At 40.5% G+C, this 19,896-nt stretch overlaps 1 protein-coding gene across 9 annotated transcripts in view; it reads right to left on the reverse strand.

Moving 5' to 3' along the window:
* Positions 1-382: 382 nt before the first annotated feature.
* SPATS2L (spermatogenesis associated serine rich 2 like) overlaps positions 383-19,896 on the reverse strand; it is a 75,695-nt gene continuing 56,181 nt past the window's right edge. For 8 of the 9 annotated variants that reach the window (XM_048058357.2, XM_048058355.2, XM_066999576.1 and 5 more), the window contains 7 exons: positions 18,937-19,137; positions 18,466-18,601; positions 8,831-8,889; positions 5,553-5,662; positions 4,923-5,025; positions 1,832-2,052; positions 383-955 (listed from right to left, as the gene is read on the reverse strand). In XM_048058357.2, coding sequence (XP_047914314.1) covers positions 557-955; positions 1,832-2,052; positions 4,923-5,025; positions 5,553-5,662; positions 8,831-8,889; positions 18,466-18,601; positions 18,937-19,137 — 1,229 coding nt within the window. In that variant the 3' untranslated portion in view covers positions 383-556. Of the gene's footprint in view, positions 956-988; positions 1,670-1,831; positions 2,053-4,922; positions 5,026-5,552; positions 5,663-8,830; positions 8,890-18,465; positions 18,602-18,936; positions 19,138-19,896 lie in introns of those variants that run through there. The other variant, XM_066999574.1, reaches the window with a different exon arrangement.

A 19,896-nucleotide genomic window follows, 5' to 3' on the forward strand; every position in this document is an offset into this window, starting at 1 on the left:
ACTGCCTTTTCAAGTTTTTTCGTATATAGCAATATTGTGTGTATACAGTGTGCATGCGTGTGTGTGTGTGTATACATGCACACAGATACATGCACAGAAAGAAAAAGGTGTATAGAGATTGCAGAAAAATTCTGTAAGATTATTTGATTTCATTGCAGACTGCAGCACACAGCCGTCCTGGGATCCTTCTAATACAGGCTGCTCAAAAAAAATAACACAACAATGCTGACTGGTATAACCACGTATCTACAACAGGTCTGTGTTGTGACATTAATTCTCAATTCATTTTTCCAATCTAGATTTTATTCTTCTAAGAAGTAAATGCTGCTTTGGTAAGATTCTGTACTATCATGACAAAGTAACGGTGAAGATATTGGGCAAAGCCTTGAAAGTATAATTTTAATAATTAGTAAGTAGTAAAGATACCAACAAGTTTTAAGCAGCAACAGATTTAAAATGACTATGTTCTGACTTATTTTCTTCACCAACAAGCATCTTGAGCAAGAAACTAAATTGAAGAGATTAAAATTTTTCTGCCTGCCTTCACTGTGACATTTTAAGCCACCAAAGTCACAGCTGGCACCGAAAGAACAGTGGCATCAGTAGAAACCTCCATCCTTGCAGGGCATAAATTGCATTGTGACACCCTGCCAACGCTGCCTCGGAAAGGCCTGTGATCCGTGGTGTCTGCTGTATGATGCTTCCGTCGTGTCTTTTCCAAATGTGTCAGATTCTCTGTGGTCCTTGCAGTTGCGGACTGCTCTTGATTTTTCATAGCTCCTTTATTTTTAGGTCTGAAGTTGTTATGCTGCTGTCTTCTGTGTTCAGACCTGGAACCACTTTTTATATTATTTTGATCTGCCTCATTCCAGGCACCTTGCGACTTAAGAGATCCATTGAGACGGATGTTTTGGTGCTGTGGGTTGAATCTTCGTCTCTGACTAGAAGGCCCATTCTACCCAGAAAGAAATTGAAATTATTGAAAATAACTGTTAGGTTGTCTGCAACCTTCTACAGGACAAGAAATACAGCAATCAGAATTAACTGAAATTGCAGAATAAAATTCTCAGTATAACTAGAGAGGGAAAACAATTTTGATACAACACAAAGACTGAACTATGAGTAACATACTACATCTGAGTAGCCTGGAAACATATGTGGAAGGTTCACCAGAGATGCCAAATTAAAATCTGCCACGATTCAAGAAAAAAATGGAAAAGAGATGAAATACTTGGCTTCTCAACAGCAGCAACTAAGAGGCACTGAAGAAATTATCACTGACTTTTTCTTTTTTTTTTTTCCCCTAAAATACCTTGTCTAGTGAGAAGTACTGTCTAAAGACTGCAGGAAGAACAAAAATTAACATGTAAATTAGTCAAGTTAAGAAACCACATGTTGGGAGAGATGTCCATTGTGATATCTTGCTCAGAGAAAGTTTTGATCAGTAGTAGGAAATGGATGTATTACATTATTTGCATAGCTACCAGGACAGCTGATGCCATACATGCACTGACATTGTGTGTTGCTCCTACATTTCCCTTCACACACCTTTTTAAGCCTCAAAAAAAATGAAACAAAATTCAGACCAGCTTTAGTGGTAGCTTTACCTGAGTAAGCACAACAGCACAAGAACTGTATGAACTGCCTTCATACTGCCTTGAGAATGAATCTGGAAAAGACATACTTGCATACATTTGCATATTTTTGAAAATTGTGAATTAAATATATGATCTACAAACCAGTATTTGATTTTGTACTAACGACTTCCAGTAATAGATGTTAATGTGATTTTTTTGACATCATTTAGCTTAGTTCATAACTGGTTTCTTACCTGCTTATTTGTTGGTATTCCTTGGGAAGAAGATTCTGTAGGATTGGAAGAATGATGACTTTGTACTTTAGTGTTGGGTATTTTGTTATCAGAGTTCTTGGCATTACTAGAGGACTTTCGAGTGTGTGTATTTTGCTTGCCAGTTGTTGCATGTGAGGTCACTGAAGACAGCACTGAACTACATGGTGTTCTTGAGGAATAGTTGTTCGTTGGGTGAGAAACTATGAAAATAAAAAAAAGTATTCTGTATTACCAGTTAAATAATCAACTTCTAAACATAAGGCTGTATTCTCATCCTGCTTACAGTTACTTTTTGTAGCATCATTCTAGCCTTACTTTAGATAACGAAGTAAGTGAGATAACTAGGGTAAGGATTAGATCATACTGTTTTACTTCTTTGGAACTGCCTCCTCATTAAGGGTTTATGGAGACAAAAAAGCCAGTATGGTAGAACCACACTAAGACTAGAACAATTCTGTTTGTACTGTAAATGTGAGGAACCATTTTCCTCAGGGCACCTGCCTGAAGGTTGACCAAAAATAAAAAAAGAGCCTCGGGAGCTACCTTGCTAGTTAGAAAACAGACTAGCTTGTGACTATACCAGAGGGCTTAGGAGACAGTCTGTTATTTTAGCACTGTTTAAAAATGAATTGTGCAAAGATCACAGTTGTCTCAAAGCCCATGAAACCAACAGTTAAAATGGACCCATTGCCTATCCTACTAAGTATTTTCAGCTCAAATACAAATCACGTAAGTGTACTTCAGCAAACATTTTTTGTCAATGATGAGTATGAAAGCCCCACTGACTGCCAACCCACGCTTTTGGTTATCCAGGAAAACTTCAAAATTCCTGGCAGCTTCTGGTTTGCTTGCAAATTTTAACCAGTTGGGCTGAACCCACATCCTGCTGGACTGCCTGTCACACTGGTGTTCTATCAGTAATGCTCCTAATTGGATCATTATTCCTCCTAAATGAAGAAACATTGGAAGGAAGCGAGTGGTATGCCAGTAACTCTCTACTGTTTGAGGTCAAAGGAAGTTGTGCCTGTAGACACCATGCACTAATTTGATTCCAGATCATTCACTGATCATGGAAAGCTAAAGAGCCTGGAGCTTGCAGGCTACATACATACTAGCTGCAACACAGGTAATAGCCATGAAAGCTTCCTTAGTATGCCTAAATATTTTTAAGAAGAAAAAAAATAGTCTACTGCCTGTTGCTCTTTCTAAAGAAGTGGTTAACAATGCTTGTCTACCATGGTAGACATGTTTACCATGGTTATCTATCAAACTGGAACTGAATGCAATGCACTAATCGCCAATATATAGACCATGGTACAGTCAGCACTATCAGAAACCACTATTGCTCATCTCATATTTCTGCTCCCTACTTCTTAGTATTTTGAGACACAAGGATTTCTTAACCACTTCCATATCTAGATGTGAAGTGCACCAAACAAATCCTTTACTCCTGCCTCTCTGCATTTCCACAAGCAATTCAAGATGTCTGCTTCTGTGTAATGGCTCCTGGGTAGTCTCAAAAAGGACTCTGAGGCTATTGATGTAAAGTTCTCAACCTTAATTTGCTGTTTTGATTTTTATGATTACAGCATTTCCTTGTTCCCCTCTAGCACAGATGACACAAACTAGAAAGAGCGTTTTCTGTGAGACACCTGATTTTTTATCTAATAGGTACTTCTATTTTTCTACTTTTAGGACAGTAATTTTAGCAACTGAGCACCATCTGTTTTTTGTTGTTGTTGTTTGTTTGTTTTTTAAAGACTCCTACTCACTTACACTAACACCAAATATTTCTCTCAATAGGTGTCCTCTTCAGAAAAACAATGCAATCATTTGCACAATGAAATGAATTTTCTGTAAGATTAGTGAGTTCAGCTGTTATTGAATGCTACTGTTCTCTCTTCCCTAAACCAGACTGCCTCACATGGAAGCACATATAAAAATCCAGTTGCTTGTCATAAAGATCTATTTTTGATAGAAAAGATGTGCAATGGGTAGAACCCATCATCAGGCATTCTGGATGTATGTCAGTCCAATTACTTTTGTTCCTTCAGGGTATGAGATAGGTGCTATGAGGTCACTGAACAATTAGATGCATTGCTGGGAAGTTTATGCCTTCCTTTGAAACATCCTGAGTTAGCTACAATGAGAGACAGGATACAGGCTTAGATGGATCTTCAAAGTGTTCTGCAAAAGCAATTCTTACGGTCTAATGAATAAAACTGATTATGCCTCAAAGGAGTCACTTTTTTAGCTGTGCAATCACAAAACTGCATTAGCAGACCAAGATATGTTTTCCTTTTTTCTATTTCTAGTAACTCCTTGAAAACGTTTCTTTTCTTCCTAAAAATGTTTTCCTTTCACCAAGATGCACTAGTTCAGTATTGTGTTAATAGTTTTTATTCCTGAGTGGTGGTACTGATAGGATATCATAGGGCTGAGTGACAGTTGGGTCTAAGCACTACAGCATTTACTTTTCTGGAGGGGAAAAAAAAAGCACAGCAAAGATGAGAAATAAGCTATCTCACATTTTACAGCAGGAATATGATATTTAGAATAGAAAACGAACATGAATTTCCAAGCAGAACAGGAGGTGGTTTCCAAAAAGTAATATTTGGCTCCTGAAAAACCCAATAAATACTGCTATAAAGTTGGGAACCTGCTTCTTAGCAGGAGATATGTGAATTGGTCTCATAATACTGTGGTCACACAGAGAAGCCTCCAATTTATTAGTTACTCATAAGTAACTACCAAATTTGAAAGTTCCCTACAGCTGAATTGCTTTTTAGATGGAAGACTCCAACTGACCTCAGTAATACTGGGAAATCTCTGACAAAGAGGGCAACTGTGCAGATGCTTTGCTCAACACATGTACAGTGAGCTTAGCATATTGCATACTGTAAAAGTGCCCTGTGTATATTCAGTAAGACTGCTGCATACCATTCCATCAGACTGACTACACGCACATGTGCTGGCATTACACATGCCATTATTTCTGCTCAGCATTTCCTGGATAGGTATGTGGGACATGACATTGAGAACTCGGGTGTGATATATCACCAGCACTTACTCTCTCCACAGAGCTGAATCTGGGTCTTCAGTTGTTCTGTATCACAGGAAAATCGTGCAGACCTACCCAGCTCTTCATCATATTTCCGTTCACTCACAAAGTGCTGCAAAAATACAGGCAAGTTAACAGTAATTTGCATTCTGATCAAAAGACTAAATGGATGGTACAGAAACCAATCAATACTCATCTTAAGATCACTTTAAGGCTCAGCAATCTCTTGACATTGTCCTGTAGGCAGAATCTTTATGCAGAACCAAATATTTTCACATCCTTACCAAATGACAATTCTCACAGCCCAGCGATGGGTGGAGTAGTCCCGCATACAGGAAATGGGTCATTTCATTTGATCACTGAACCTGAAGCTATCGGGTTTACTTGTTAACTGGGTCTGATAAATGATACACAAACAGCTCTACTTCTGAAGGGGATAACTTACACTTCTCTGACAGCAAATGCAGACTGCTCAGATGTCCTACAATGCTTTAAGAAGGTATGTTTTCCCCCCGGAAAGCTAGTTACCCTTTGGTCCATAGTAGGTAGGAACGAGCAGACTGGGCATTTTAACAATACAGTGCTTTCTTCACATTTGCACAAACAGCTAACATAACCAAACAGAAGCAAATGCCTGACCTTAATTTCGGCCCTGAGTTCAGACAGTTGTGCTTCAGCCATCTGACTGGCTAGGTCCGTCAGTCTCTTCAGCTCTTCAGCTTTCTTCTGCCGGGCAGTCAGAATTTCCACTGCCAAATACCAGTAGTCAGTAATTATTGCTAGGATGCTAAATTGGTCCGTAATTCATTCCTTTTTTGGCATTAACACTACACCATGAGGCAAACACACACACCACACTTGAACTCAACAGAATATGATGCTGCTTGTGCAGTTTATTTAACTGAACCGCCCGATGTTGAAATGATCTCAAAATAGGATAGCTATCACAAAGTAAAAGGTAATGTTTAGATAAACTGGGGCAGAAACATGTTGTTTTCAATTTTCCAGTGCCTTATTAAGTACAAATTCAGGAAGCCTTTCATTTAGACACGGAAAGAAGCAGTACATTTGCTGAGACACCAGCCTGTTTCTGAAGACATGCTGTAGTTTATGAATACAGGGGCTTTTTAGCTCCCCTGAAAAAAATCTGTTCATATATGGTTTACGTTTGAATCACAGGCACTGCAATTTTACTTTCAAGCACAGAATATACACAGTTGCCATTTCTAGGTCAAAGCACTATTACAAAGGCCACCATTCTTAATGAAAAAATAATTATTCAATACTGCCCGTCTCATATGTTTTTTTTATAAGGAAGTGGTGAATAGCTACACTTAAAAAGAAAAGATTAACTGTGAGTCACAAAATCACAGTCCATTTACATTCAGGATGATGTGATATATTGCAGTTTTGGTAGAAAATTAACTATATGCAAATACTGCTACCTACATAGTGACTTAATGTAAAAGGAACAAATGACTGACTGGCTGGTGGGATCATCACTTAAGGTAGAGAAGAAAGACAGTGTCTAAATGTAAAACAATAAGCAATTATAGTCTTTTGTCTAGAGCTCATGCGAACAATCATGGTAAGGGGATGGCTGCTGCTGTAAAGCTTCATAAGGCCACTGATTTCATTACTGATGTTGAGACTTGGGCTTCTTTGACTTCCTTCCTTTGCCACAGAATTCCAGAGTGGTCCTGATAAGTCTCTTAACCAGCTCATACTTTGTAATGCCTTTTTTTTTTTTAGGAGAGAATTAATGGTATTTCAGACTTTATTTCTCAACCCACTATATTTAATTGCATGGGAGCTTCTTTTGAAAATACAGCATGGTCCAGCAGGTGCAGGGGAGAGTGGTGTCTGCACAACTGTATGGGAGCAACCACACTGCAATAGAAGAGTGTGTGTTACACAGGGCAGGGTTTACAGAAAGGCAAGGGGTGGCTAGAGTTTCCTCAGACCTGTTGGTTAACCTGTGCCTACATTACCTACTTATCCTAACGACAGGCATTTATCTGTTTCTCTAACTGACCTTTTCAATTCCTTTTTGTGGAACATGGTCTACAAGTCTGAGAAACTTTTATCAGATTAAATGAAGAATTCACTAGCTGTTTTTCTTTCCCCAATAGTTTTATTGCTTATTCTAAGCGACGTTAATATCATTTCTCCCCAAGGTCAGCACCACCTTTGCTGAAGTTACTGCCCAAACCATATGATCTCATTTCCTACTGGCACTTATCTCAGCGTGAGATGCCAGCCAAGTATCCATTTTCATGAAAACTGAAATGATCATTTTGTAAGTTTTCTCAGTATTGACAGTAAGAGGAAGATTACCCACATTAAAATAGTCCTCCAGTGCAGCAAAGAGATGTGAAAATAAATAATAATGTAAATCTTAGTTAGCATGTTATAGTCCTACAACAACTTTCTACCTCAAGTTCTGAAGGCCTACAGGCCTACAACAGCATTGAGAAACAGCAGAAATAACACAGCTAAAAGACAGGTAAGGAGAACATCTAATGTCATACGTGGAGTTTGTACAAAAGTAGGGAAGCTGAACCTGCCATGCACGAATACAGCACTTAGCATGCCTGTAAATAAGAATAAGCTTTACTTTCAAAAAAATGACTGTTGTCCCCAGGCAACATTAATGAAGTGGTCCTATGATACCATCATCCCTGGACTGTGAATTTTCAAAATGTATTTTTGTTTATGCAGTTAGGGCTTGGATTCCTGTTCGCTGACATCAATGGGTGTTTTTCCATTGGTTTTCCTGGGACTGAGCATGCCCTGTAGCCAATTATGTCAGCCTTTGCAGGTAAAAAGCTACTGACATTTCCATCCGCAGCTCCTCCACAGAACAGCACAGAACTCCAAATCCACGTTTACAGCATGTTGGCATTAGAGAAGTTAGCATACAAAATTCAAAACAAACTAATGCCAATTGTTGCTGCAACAACTCATACTTTTTAGTACCTATGCATATACAACTGCAAGAGACTTAACTGGCAACAGAGGATTTTTTTTTAATCTCTAACTAATATGTTTGTGAACTAAAGGAGAGTTCTAAATGCAGATGAAGCATTCATGAATGTTGCATGCATTTGAACCCCCTCCCCCCCCCCCCAAGGGTCTTAATCTCACAAATCAATGAAAGATTATATGCATGCATGGCAGTGGTATTTCATCTATGAGGCAAAGAATCATTCTAACAATACTTGGGTTATTCTGTAGTTCTTCACTTATCTCTATTGAAACACATTCCATTGACTACAGGTCCACGAATACCATATCTCTGATGGGGTATACGACAGATACTGTGGTATCCTGATGCATGTGTCAAATTGCCCACCCCCCAACCCACAATACACACACACACACCCTACGCAAGAAACAGAGACGACATGAAAGACTGAAATGAGACAAACTCCCAAAGATTATTAAGAAAACAGATTCCAGTAAACATCTGCATTTTGATTTTTCTTGGTCTAATTCATGACAGCTATGCAAAGCCAGAACAACCTGTTCCTCAGTAACTTCCAGCATTCTAACTCATATATATAAGCAAGCAAACACATCAAATAAGAAATAAAAATGAAGTATTCAACAAACCATAGAAATTAGGTGAAAATGTGATCAAAAGCTCTGATAAGTAAACAGAATGAATAAATAATTTTAATCTAACTTCATGCAAACTTTTGGTTTACCTTAATGTCATAATACTGAAACTTTGATGCATAATCCTTACAGACAGAAACTACAGAGAAACTATACCAGAACACCTAAGAATATGTGTACAATGAAAGATACGGGAACACTGCTAACTGAATTTACGTATTCTGTAAATTTCCTGCCAAACAAAACAATTTTTTCCATGACTATACCAGAAGCTCCCTGACACGCTTTGTACTTACTGGCTTCTTCTTTAACTTTATCAATTTCTGCCATTAATGACACTTCTTTGTCTATGATGCTGAAAAAGGAAAAAAAAAAAAAAAAAGGAAACCGCAATTTAATCCATGCTAGATCTCCACCAAAATCAAAAGCTATAACTAAAGAAAAGCTTTCAGATACTAGTTATGGCAGTTTTGAAATTAGTAATATTTTAAAGAAATGGAAGACTACAAAACAGCTAGGCAAACTCACTATAAAATTAGTTATAATCAGTGTGTGTTAATTTAAACAAACATTTCACTGGTCTGCCCATTTATCTGCAGAAATGTGGAGGTCACTCTGATATGCTTCTCCCGCACTGCCTAGGCACAGCAGTTCTCAAATGACTAAACAGTCTCTTTTCTAATTAAGCCAGCTATACCACTGTTGCTTGGTACCCAAGTTAATACAACTTAGTTTTCAGTGCTGTACTGAGAATAAAACAGAATTAAAGCCATGCGGAAAAAGAGCTCCTTCTCTTCCTATAGAGATATCCTTGCAAAATATGTCAGGGTAAAAGAAAATGGTCTGTGATGTGAATAAGCCTTGAGAGAGGTCAGCTTACTCAACCACCAAAGTCTAGAAAGGATCGGTTCCCCTTTCACAGGACCTTTCTGAAGGTCTCACAAGCTTTTCCTTTCGCAACTCTCTGGTGTGCAATCCCTGACGGCAAACTGATCAAAGTTTTTATCAAAGTGCAAACTGATCAGGCGGATCTACTGAGGGCAGATAGGGGGTCTGGTAAAACGTTCACATCACCAAGCCAGCAACATTATTCAGTGAAATAACAAAACTGCAGAATGCTCTCCAGTGGGCAATGCTCTGGTATGCCGCTCCAGCTTCCCCCTCACAGGATTATTCTTAGTCATATTCATATTTAATAAACACCACCAATGTTAATGGTGCCTTTTGCATGAGTAAACTCAAGCAGCTAGGGAGAAATTGCAAAAAGCCAGTCAAACACCACAAGTAAATCTAGGCATGCACTCGAGAGAACAGTGGAGTTCTCAACAAGCTTTTGAACCCAGTGGAAGACACCAGGACATCAGGACCTAAAAACAGCCACAGGAAATTTGGCTTGCTTTCTGAGACAAACTGCACTGTATCTCCAGAATATAACATACTGAAATCTGACATGAGCATGGCAGGTAGAGCTAGCTCAAGATTTCTCAGCACCCTAAATCACACACAACATTGCTATACCACAGACCCTGCAGCATCTAATCTGAACTTCAAGATGGCACAGTGTGCACTTGTGAACACAGAGGGCTTCTGAGGATCAGTGGGATGAGGGTTGAGGTATGAGCTGATCGCATTCAGGTGGGTGAGAGAATGGGAAGATTGAGAGAAAATTAAGCAGTCTATGGGTTTTTAAGCAGGCTCTAGGTTTTTGAAGAGCTGTGAATGAGGATGAAACTTTCTCTTTGCTCAGGCTATAACCCCAACCCTCAGTTGCTCACAGGTCTCTTCTCAGCAGTCCTGGCTATCAGGGGAGGTCCCAGTCGACTGGCAGCTAGCAAATATGACACCCATCTACAAGAAGGGCCAGAAGGTAGACCTGGGAAACTATAGGCCTGTTAGTTTGACCTCAGTGCCAGGGAAGCTCATGGAGCAGATTATCTTGAATGTCATCACGTGGCACTTGCAGGGCAAGCACGCGATCAGGCCCAGTCAGCATGGGTTTATGAAAGGCAGGTCCTGCTTGACGAACCTGATCTCCTTCTATGACCAAGTGACGCGCTTGGTGGATGAGGGGAAGGCTGTGGATGTGATCTACCTTGACTTCAGTAAGGCTTTTGACAACGTTTCCCACAGCATTCTCCTCAAGAAACTGGCTGCTCTTGGCTTGGACTGGCGTAGGGTTCGTTGGGTTAGAAGCTGGCTGGGTAGCCGGGCCCAAAGAGTTGTGGTGAATGGAGTCAAATCCAGTTGGAGGCCGGTCACTAGTGGAGTCCCCCAGGGCTCAGTACTAGGGCCAGTCCTCTTTAATATCTTTATCGATGACCTGGATGGGGGGATCGAGTGCACCCTCAGTAAGTTTGCAGACAACACCAAGTTAGGTGCATGTGTCGATCTGCTCAAGGGTAGGAAGGCTCTGCAGGAGGATCTGGATAGGCTGGACCGATGGGCTGAGGCCAACTGTATGAGGTTCAACAAGGCCAAGTGCCGGGTCCTGCACCTGGGGCACAACAACCCCAAGCAGTGCTACAGGCTGGGAGATGAGTGGCTGGAAAGCTGCCTGGCAGAGAAGGACCTGGGAGTATTGGTTGATAGGCAGCTGAATATGAGCCAGCAGTGTGCTCAGGTGGCCAAGAAGGCCAACAGCATCCTGGCTTGCATAAGAAACATCGTGGCCAGCAGGTCTAGGGAAGTGATTGTCCCCCTGTACTCGGCTCTGGTGAGGCCGCACCTCGAGTACTGTGTTCAGTTGTGGGCCCCTCGCTACAAGAAGGACATCGAGGTGCTCGAGAGAGTCCACAGAAGGGCAACGAGGCTGGTGAGGGGTCTGGAGAACAAGTCTTACGAGGGGCGGCTGAGGGAGCTGGGATTGTTCAGCCTGGAGAAGAGGAGGCTCAGGGGTGACCTTATCGAACTCTATAGGTACCTTAAAGGAGGCTGCAGCAAGGTGGGGTTTGGTCTATTCTCCCATGTGCCTGGTGACAGGACGAGGGGGAACGGGCTACAGTTGTGCCAGGGGAGGTTTAGGTTGGATATTAGGAAGAACTTCTTTACCGAAAGGGTTGTTAGGCACTGGAATAGGCTGCCCAGGGAAGTGGTTGAGTCACCGTCCCTGGAGGTCTTTAAAAGACGTTTAGATGTAGCACTTAGTGATATGGTTTAGTGGAGGACTTGTTAGTGTTAGGTGAGAGGTTGGACTAGATGATCTTGGAGGTCTCTTCCAACCTAGATGATTCTGTGATCTTTGCTCCTGGGATCCAAGGATCTGCAGTTCCCTTACGCTGCACCTGAAACAGGCTCAAGTCACTTTCTTGTATCTTGAAAGATGGATAGGTGTGTCAAGATTTCCTGCTATGGCAAACACAAAGGGATAGGTAAGGGATGGGTCAGAAGGGGGAGTTAGAGAAAAGGCATTCTTCCAGCGGTGCTGCCAAGGGAGGTGAAGCAGTGCCCTAAAACTCACTTCTCTGCACACACCTCACCCCTTCTCAGTGGGGGAAATGGTACAAGAACATGCAAAAACAAGTTGTGGGGCAGCAGGCTACAACAGCCACCTTTGTCTCCTCAAGCCTTAAATACTTGTATCTAACAAGAAGAGCACCCAGGTTCTTGTCTTTTCACACCTGGCATTTTAACAGTAAAACAGCAATAAGCTGCGCACGTCCCGAGCACACTCCCATTTAGCATGGTGGATCCACCCAGGAGCTGTTCAGATTAATAATTCACATGCAAAGTTGTCTCTTTTTTTCCATTCATGTGAAATAGTTTCCATCAGAAAGATGGTGTTATAGAAAACTTAGAATTAAAGCATTTGTCTAGAACACCCTTAGCAAGAAAGGAAAAATCCTACGGAATTCAGTAGGGAGCAAAGATGAAAACTTACAGAGGAGAGAAGGACTCATGTTGACAACCAAAACAGGGAAAGATTAAGGAGCAGGCAGTATCAGCAACACATGGCAGATACACAGCTGACTCAGCCAGAAATTTACCAGCTAGATCATCTTCAAGTACCATACAGCCTTCTTGAAAACCTTCCCATAAATTAACCAAGCTCATACAGGAGGTTTACAACTGAAGTTCTGCAGAGTCCTACCCTCAGCTTATAACAATCAGCCACACTACCTTTAGTGCAGAGGCCACCATCTTCACACTGGCTCCCAAAAGCCAACAGAGTGACAGAAACAGCCTGGCTGTTGGCAAATGACACAGCAAGGAAAAAAATTGCGGCATATCACACTTTTGTTCCATACATATAACAAGTAAAAATGTAATTTTGCCCTGCCAGATCAATTTGGTGTGACATACATATCAGGGGAAGTAAAACAGCATTTTTTTTTTATACAGTAGAGCAAATCAGTTATGAAACATACTCCTACAATGAAAAAACCATGTTTACTCCAGTTGGACCTCAATATTCACCAGGCATAAGCATTAAGCTTGGACTCCAAAGAGTCAGGTGGTAAGAGTCAGGCTTTTTAATCTGAATAGTGGTAGCTTTCTAAAACTAATCTATTTTCTGTTACTTTTTGTAACTACATGGTATAATAAACTACCTTGGCTTTCACAGCAGGTGACTGAAGTGAGTCTTGCAAGTTCTCACCTGTTTCTACTCTCCACATTTTTTTAAAAATACTATTCAGTACTTCCCCATACCTTCAAAAAGTCTGTACATTTTTGCTTTTGCTATTTCTGTTATTAAAGTGCCTCCCTAGTGTACACTGCAGGTTATATGAACTTTTGGCTGGAAAAAGATATTCAAGCAGCAAGCTCACAATAGCAGAGCTCGTCAGAATTGTATTTTGGCCCAGGTGATTCTATGTCAGTCCTCCCCCTACTCCATCAAGAGATCCTGACTAAACTGCTTGACCACTAACATTTTATTTTGATGCCAAGTAAAAACACTTAGTACTAGAATGAGAATAATATCATAGTGGTTCAATATTTCTCATATTTTCCAATCCTGATGTTCTAGTGTTGTTTGTCTCTGATGTACACTTCAGGAAAGCATTTGGATGTTGCAGTAGTAGAGGCCAGGATTGTGGTGACTAACAGCAACAAAATCTGCATTTTCCTTGTAGCTACAAACTGACATTGAAAAACTAAAGAAAAAAGAAACTGTGCTCAGTACCTTTGTCAGTACCAGACTAGTTAACATAATAAACTTAAGTTTCTTTAACATACAGATCTTCATGGGGATGTCCTTCTCTGAAGACAAGGCATCTGCACTAACTTACACTAGCTGAGGAAATGGACTCTTATCTCTCTCCACATAAGGAATGGAACATACTAATTCTCATCTGGAAGAAAACAGCCACATTTCACAGCTTGGAAATCAAACTACCATGTATCACAGAATAACAGGGGAAGTTAATGTTTCCTTAGAAATGTCAAAAGTCAACCAGGTCTAGGAAGTGCTACATTTCTTCTCATCTCATTTAAGGGTCAATTATTAACAAACCGAGGAGGAATCAATTTGATTCCTTTCTATCCACAAACAGCATCCTCACTTTGTGGTGTCATTGCTCACCACAGGTGAGTATCTGTAGTTTGGAGCACAGGATTAAGCTCTGTTTGATTTTAGTATCCAGGTGATTTTGAGGTGGGCTTCAGGAAGGAGAGAAGTTTGTTGAAGGAACATAGCAAAGTATACACTTAACATAGATGACATGCAAATGAGGCCAGGACAGAGACAGTGCTTGTGCTGTAAAGATATGAAATGAGCCTGGAAAGATAGCAGCTGACTAGAACTCATTTTAACTACGAGATTCTGAAGGCAAGAGCTGAAGTGCCCTACTCTTGGTCAAACGGACAGTGATTGTGCCTGGGCTTACATAGGCTGTTACAATAGTCACAATAGCATACCACAGCAAAAGAGCTGCAAACACCAAATTGCAGTAAGGTGTCAGCACAACAATGATAGGGGTAAGTTATGTTGACAGCTGCTTCATTTCAGTTTCATGCTCAGATCAAATTCTAATTTTGTTCTAAATTTGTTCTGATGTTAGTGGAAACAAATTAATCTCTCTAGTTTAATGCCTCAAGATTCCACTAATATGACCAGTTATTAGTTCTGCTTCAGAAAAAATGCTTCAGATTGCCAGATTTATAGCCTTACTGATAACAATTAGAAGGGTTCACAATGACCAGAATCTTCTTTGCTGTTGCCTCTTCTAGACCTTATGCTAAACCTATTGGTCCTGAAGAGACAGGGAAATAAAAGACCAAGCTGACAATGAGGGAAACGTGCTCATGCCACTCACAAGGGTAGCCACAGATGAATTGCACAGAGTTTACAGTTAAAGGTGTAATTGAAATTAGTCCTTTCAAAATCCTTCTAAGCCCCATAAAAATGTCAATTTTCTCCTCGAGGCATTTACTAAGCACCAGTCTTTTCTTAAACGACTAACAAATTCAAAAACAACAACAACTATATACATAGTTTGACAATTAACGTTGTTTTGGCGACTGAGGAATAAAGAGTCAGCTGTGGCACTGTGAAGGACTGAAGCAGAGATTTTCATCCAGGAGGTAAAAAAAAAAAAAAAGCTATTTCTTCCTCAGCACCCACTGGGGTTCTGGTTCAGCAGGTGATAAGCTCAAATACTGACATCCCATTATACATTTTGAGCCCTTTTTCTCATGAGGAAGGGAACGTGACATGGAGCAGCAAACACACTGTCATAGGATACTATTAGGGTCTGACAGCTTAGGCTTCAAAAAAAATACAACACTGTTCTCCAGTGACTTTGCTCTGTCTTTGGAACAGACCCCTGTACCTCCCTAAAATTGAGCTGGTTAATGATTTGCCAACAACACAAGCAAGTTGTAGAAAAGTATGAGGCAAGTTAAGTACTGTCCCTGTCTCTACGATATCCAAGCTGAGATTACATGTAAATTCATCAGGAGTTTTACAGGATTTACACAGCAAAACAGATTACATGAATTTTCATTCTGACCACAAATACAATCTGATGGTAAGCAGATAAACAAAAGAGTAAATCAATTTCACTGAAGTTCTTCCCCTCCACAGAGCACCATCTGGCAATATTAAAAAAAAAGGCTTTTAATTATTTAAATTATTCAAGTTTATTATGTTTTGCTCTGTATCTCTCTTTGCTAACACTGTTCTCTCTAACAGCCAGCTAACGCGGGGGACTAAGGGTAAAGCCCTTAGAGTTAAGTATCTATTCGCATTTTTCTTGATAGATCTCTTCACAACTAGAAATTTATTACTTGATCATAAAAACTTGTTTAGAGCTGAAAACTGATATGCCTTTTCCTGAAAAAAGGCTTCATAATTTTACTTACAAATGAAGACCTTAGGATTTGGCTAAACTTTAGTAATTGTATGAGTTGCACCATGGCTTGTTACAATCCTGCACACTTTTACATAAATCTGTAGAAGATTTCTTTCTTATCTAAGTCTCATTTCTGATCTACTTAGTGGTATCTGAGAATCTTACTAGTTTTATAGTTAGACTAAACACACACTACTAAGGCAGAAGACCATGGCTCTTCCTGTTGTACAGAGGAGATACTCTTCCTGATACAGATGAGAGATAACTTTCCCAAAAGCACCCTGGAAAGTGGCCACAAAGAGAGCAGAGTCTGGGTCTTTGCTCCTGATATCTGTTAAAAGTTTTGAGATTATCCCCTTTATGTGTTTAATAAACACAATTTCTCCTTAATCTGGCAACACTAAGATCAGAAAGGGCATATTTATTTTTATTTCAAAATAACATACAAAAGCAATGATCTACCTGCATGGCCTCCAAAACCAAAGAAGACTATGAGACAGTGGAATCTACCTTTAGAAAGCTCTGGAATCCACCTTTGCAAGCTTAGTAAAAAATATGAGAATGAAGCAAGTACCTGTAAAAGACAAAGGGGCCAGAAGGGGGAACTATGCATCTCATTGTTTCACAGAATTCGCCCCATTTTCATGAGATGCACCTGCTTCTTCCACTAATACTCAGCTAGGGTAATTCCAACCTGCTGGAGGCAGCGAGAAGAAAGCAAGCACAGGCTCCTCTCCTGGTGCTGCAGCTATGCAGCCAAGTAGCCAGCCTGAGACCAGAGCTGTTTGCTTAGGTCCTCCTGGACCCTCTAGTATAAGGGCAAGGCCTGGCGGCCTAGGCAGAAATGCTGCTCTTTGAAGGTACCTGAAAACTACGCTGGGCCCCAGGAAGCCTTAACTTTTGATAGAACGCTTTTTCTGTGCACTAACAAGGTTATGGACTGGATCGTGTGACTGACAGGCAAACAAATATTAGAACAAACCTCAAGAGTATTTGTAAATCTGCTCTTTAGAGGCATAAGGTCTACAAAAGGTCAGCTGGCAAACAGACATGTAGACAGAAAGCTAATGAGGACTGCCTGGAAATGCAGAGAGAAGCAGCACAAGAACTCTGCTCAGTGTAAAGCAATAGCAGTCCTGGCTTTTCCAGGCATCTGACCATACTCTATCTATCACGTATCTAACAAACGCAGCTCTGCATCTAGTACCACTGAATCTGGACTACAGGAAAGAGAAAACTATTGTCTTTCCAGTTTACCAAGTAGGAATCCCAGTAAGGGGATGCCTATGTTCACTCAGCTCTCCAACTGTGAGCACTGGCAGTATTGCTCATCACCCGGCACTGAGCTACTACAGGTACAAATATGTTCTTTTAAATGAGTCCTTCCTCCATTTAACCACTGCTTTGCTTTGATTTCAAATTAGAGAACAATTGAAAGTCCGCTTTATCTTCCCCAAACATTCAGCACATGCCTCCTAGTTGTTCCCTTGTCCAAGTCCATTACCAGCATTATGTCAGTGTTTTACCCCAAGTATGTTGAAGCTTTCGAGTGCTTTTTGTTCACTGTGTATGCTGGTTTTCATGCTTTTTATAAAGCATTGGACATACCAAAGTGTTTAAGATGCAAAGAGTAGAGGCGGCTAGTCTTTGTTTGTCCAGTTCTGTGCACAGTGTTAATTAAACCTGGCCCCTACTACTACAGGGTACTTTCCATTTGTGGTTGGAAGCAGACTGTATGGGCAAGTAGCAGCTGTTTCTTTTCAGTTCTCCATATGACTGTGTGGACACCCAATACGTGAAAATGATTTGCTGGCAAGAGGTGCTATGAGGAACCGTGGCTCCTTTTGTGCTTTACACATTTCTGTCAGATTTCATGGGGCTCTCTTTTTATCCCTAAGATACTACTCAGATAGTAGTATCCCGAAGATACTCCTCAGCCTCTGTAGAAAAGTGAGAACACAATTATAGCGCATGGATTTCAACCTTGGCAACAAATACCTTAAACACACTAGTGAAAAGGGAGTTCACCTAGCTTTACTGACCTTCCCCTGCATCTTAAACAGTGTTTAGTATTCTCCTTTTCCTTGCCCTACACTACTGTGTGACATGGCTATGCTCAGACAGATTTTGCATCCAAGCAAAATATTGCAATACTGGAGCAGTTTATGTTCTCATTCACACAGAAGTATGCCTGATAGCCATGCCCCACAGCTGGATGTAATGAGCAGAAATACTGGCTCAGGCAGAACTGTTAGTACTGTTTCTCATAACTTTCAGGTGCACACGGTAGTCCAGGAAAGAGTGCCCCTTCAGGTTGCTCTGCCCAGCTCTCTTAGCCTTGGGGAAATCAATGCCATAGCAGGCTCTGCAAGAACAGGGGTTAAGAGGACACTAGGAAAAAAATCCCACTATGTTTTTTTTCTTCCTAAGCACTGCAGTTTTGTTTGCCTTTGTGTATGTAAACATGCACACATGAATGTATTGCTGGCTGGTTGCTGAGGAGTTTCTTAACAGCACCACTTTTTTTTTTTTAATGAAACCAACCACTGCAAACAGAGTGTAAAACCACCAATAACAGTGACTTGCATGAGCCCCTTATTCTCAGGTGGTGCTGGTGGATCTCAAGCTGATTTACTTACCAGCTGTGTAATTCTGCAAAAGCAGCTTTGATCTTCTTCACTGAATTATCTACTTCCTCTTTGATCGTCATGCGATATCTAGTTAGAGAAACAGTGCAACGCTGCAAGTCTTTTACTGATTTCTCAATGTTTGGCCCTAAAATAGAAAACAAAAACAGCACAAAGGCAGAAAGGTGTTTTTGACTTTTCTGAATGAGGAAGGATGAATAGTTCAACATGTTTTTTGCCCACATTAAGATGAAGTCCATGAGCCCAGATTTTCCATAGTTCTTTGGTGTTCTTCAATTCTTAAACATGTATGTTCATATTCATTCCCCCCAAATCATGTAACTGTTAAAATAGCCACGACAATTCAAACAATTTTACTCTCACTTTCCAACACATCTCTTCTTCACATTTGCCTTTTTCTTAAAGGCACCAGCTTTCTGATCACCTTAGTACACAGCGACTGAACAAACGGACTTGCTTTACCTCTTTTTTTGACTGAATCATCTGGCTTTGTTTCAGATTGGGTTGTAGCATTGGATGATTTAACTGAGGAAGATTTTGACTTTGGCCTGCCTAGGTTACTCTGGAGTTGAACTGTTGACTGAAGAGGCTCGTGCTGTTCTACTCCATTCATAGTCTTTGGGCTTAATTCTACAGATACTTTCTGCTGTTCATGTTCTTTGTCTGCAATAGAACATTAAGGTACAAGAAAGGGAGTTAACAAGATTCTCTAGCAGGTCTTGACTCCCTGTAGAAAAACATCACACAAAAAGCAGCAACTGAAGATGTTCAAGACAGAGAAAGATGGAATAATGGCAAGAAAGAGGTAGAACTAAATTAAATGTAATAAAACCACATATCCTCCCCTGTAATTTTTAGCACATTAGAAGGAAACACCAGCTTTTCTGCATTCCTCCTTTCTGGTCCCTGAAGTCCCTTCCACACAGCCCAAGATTCTGTATCTTGGAAGGACCTCATCTCACAGACTGTGAGATGGCATTAGCAATGCTTCAGCCTCATGTTCCTCATGGGGAAGAAAGCATAACGGGCTGTCAGCAGAGACCTGGCTGTGATCCTTCTATGCCATGAGCTGTCTGAAAGCAACAGTGAAATGCTGACAGTAACATTAACTTGATAGGGAAGGAATGAAAACAAATATGACTGACAATGACAAAACAAAGGAGATTACAACACCAAAGGGAGCAATGTGAGACAGGTATTCTTTGGACTCACTTCAACATTTCAAATGGCTTTAGCACAGTGTTTGATTTGCTCAAAAACTATGAAGGCACTGCTTCTGGCCTCTGAGGGATCCTGTTCACCCTTCTAGTCTATTTAGTTCTGCGTACATTTCATTATATATATAGGTTGCTTTTGTCCTTAAACTAGCTGCAAGACCAGAATTCTAGCATAACTGAAAGCGTTGAAGAAACTCCTTTCTTA

This window comes from Anser cygnoides, chromosome 6 (assembly GCF_040182565.1).
Source record: "Anser cygnoides isolate HZ-2024a breed goose chromosome 6, Taihu_goose_T2T_genome, whole genome shotgun sequence".
NCBI lineage: Eukaryota > Metazoa > Chordata > Aves > Anseriformes > Anatidae > Anser > Anser cygnoides.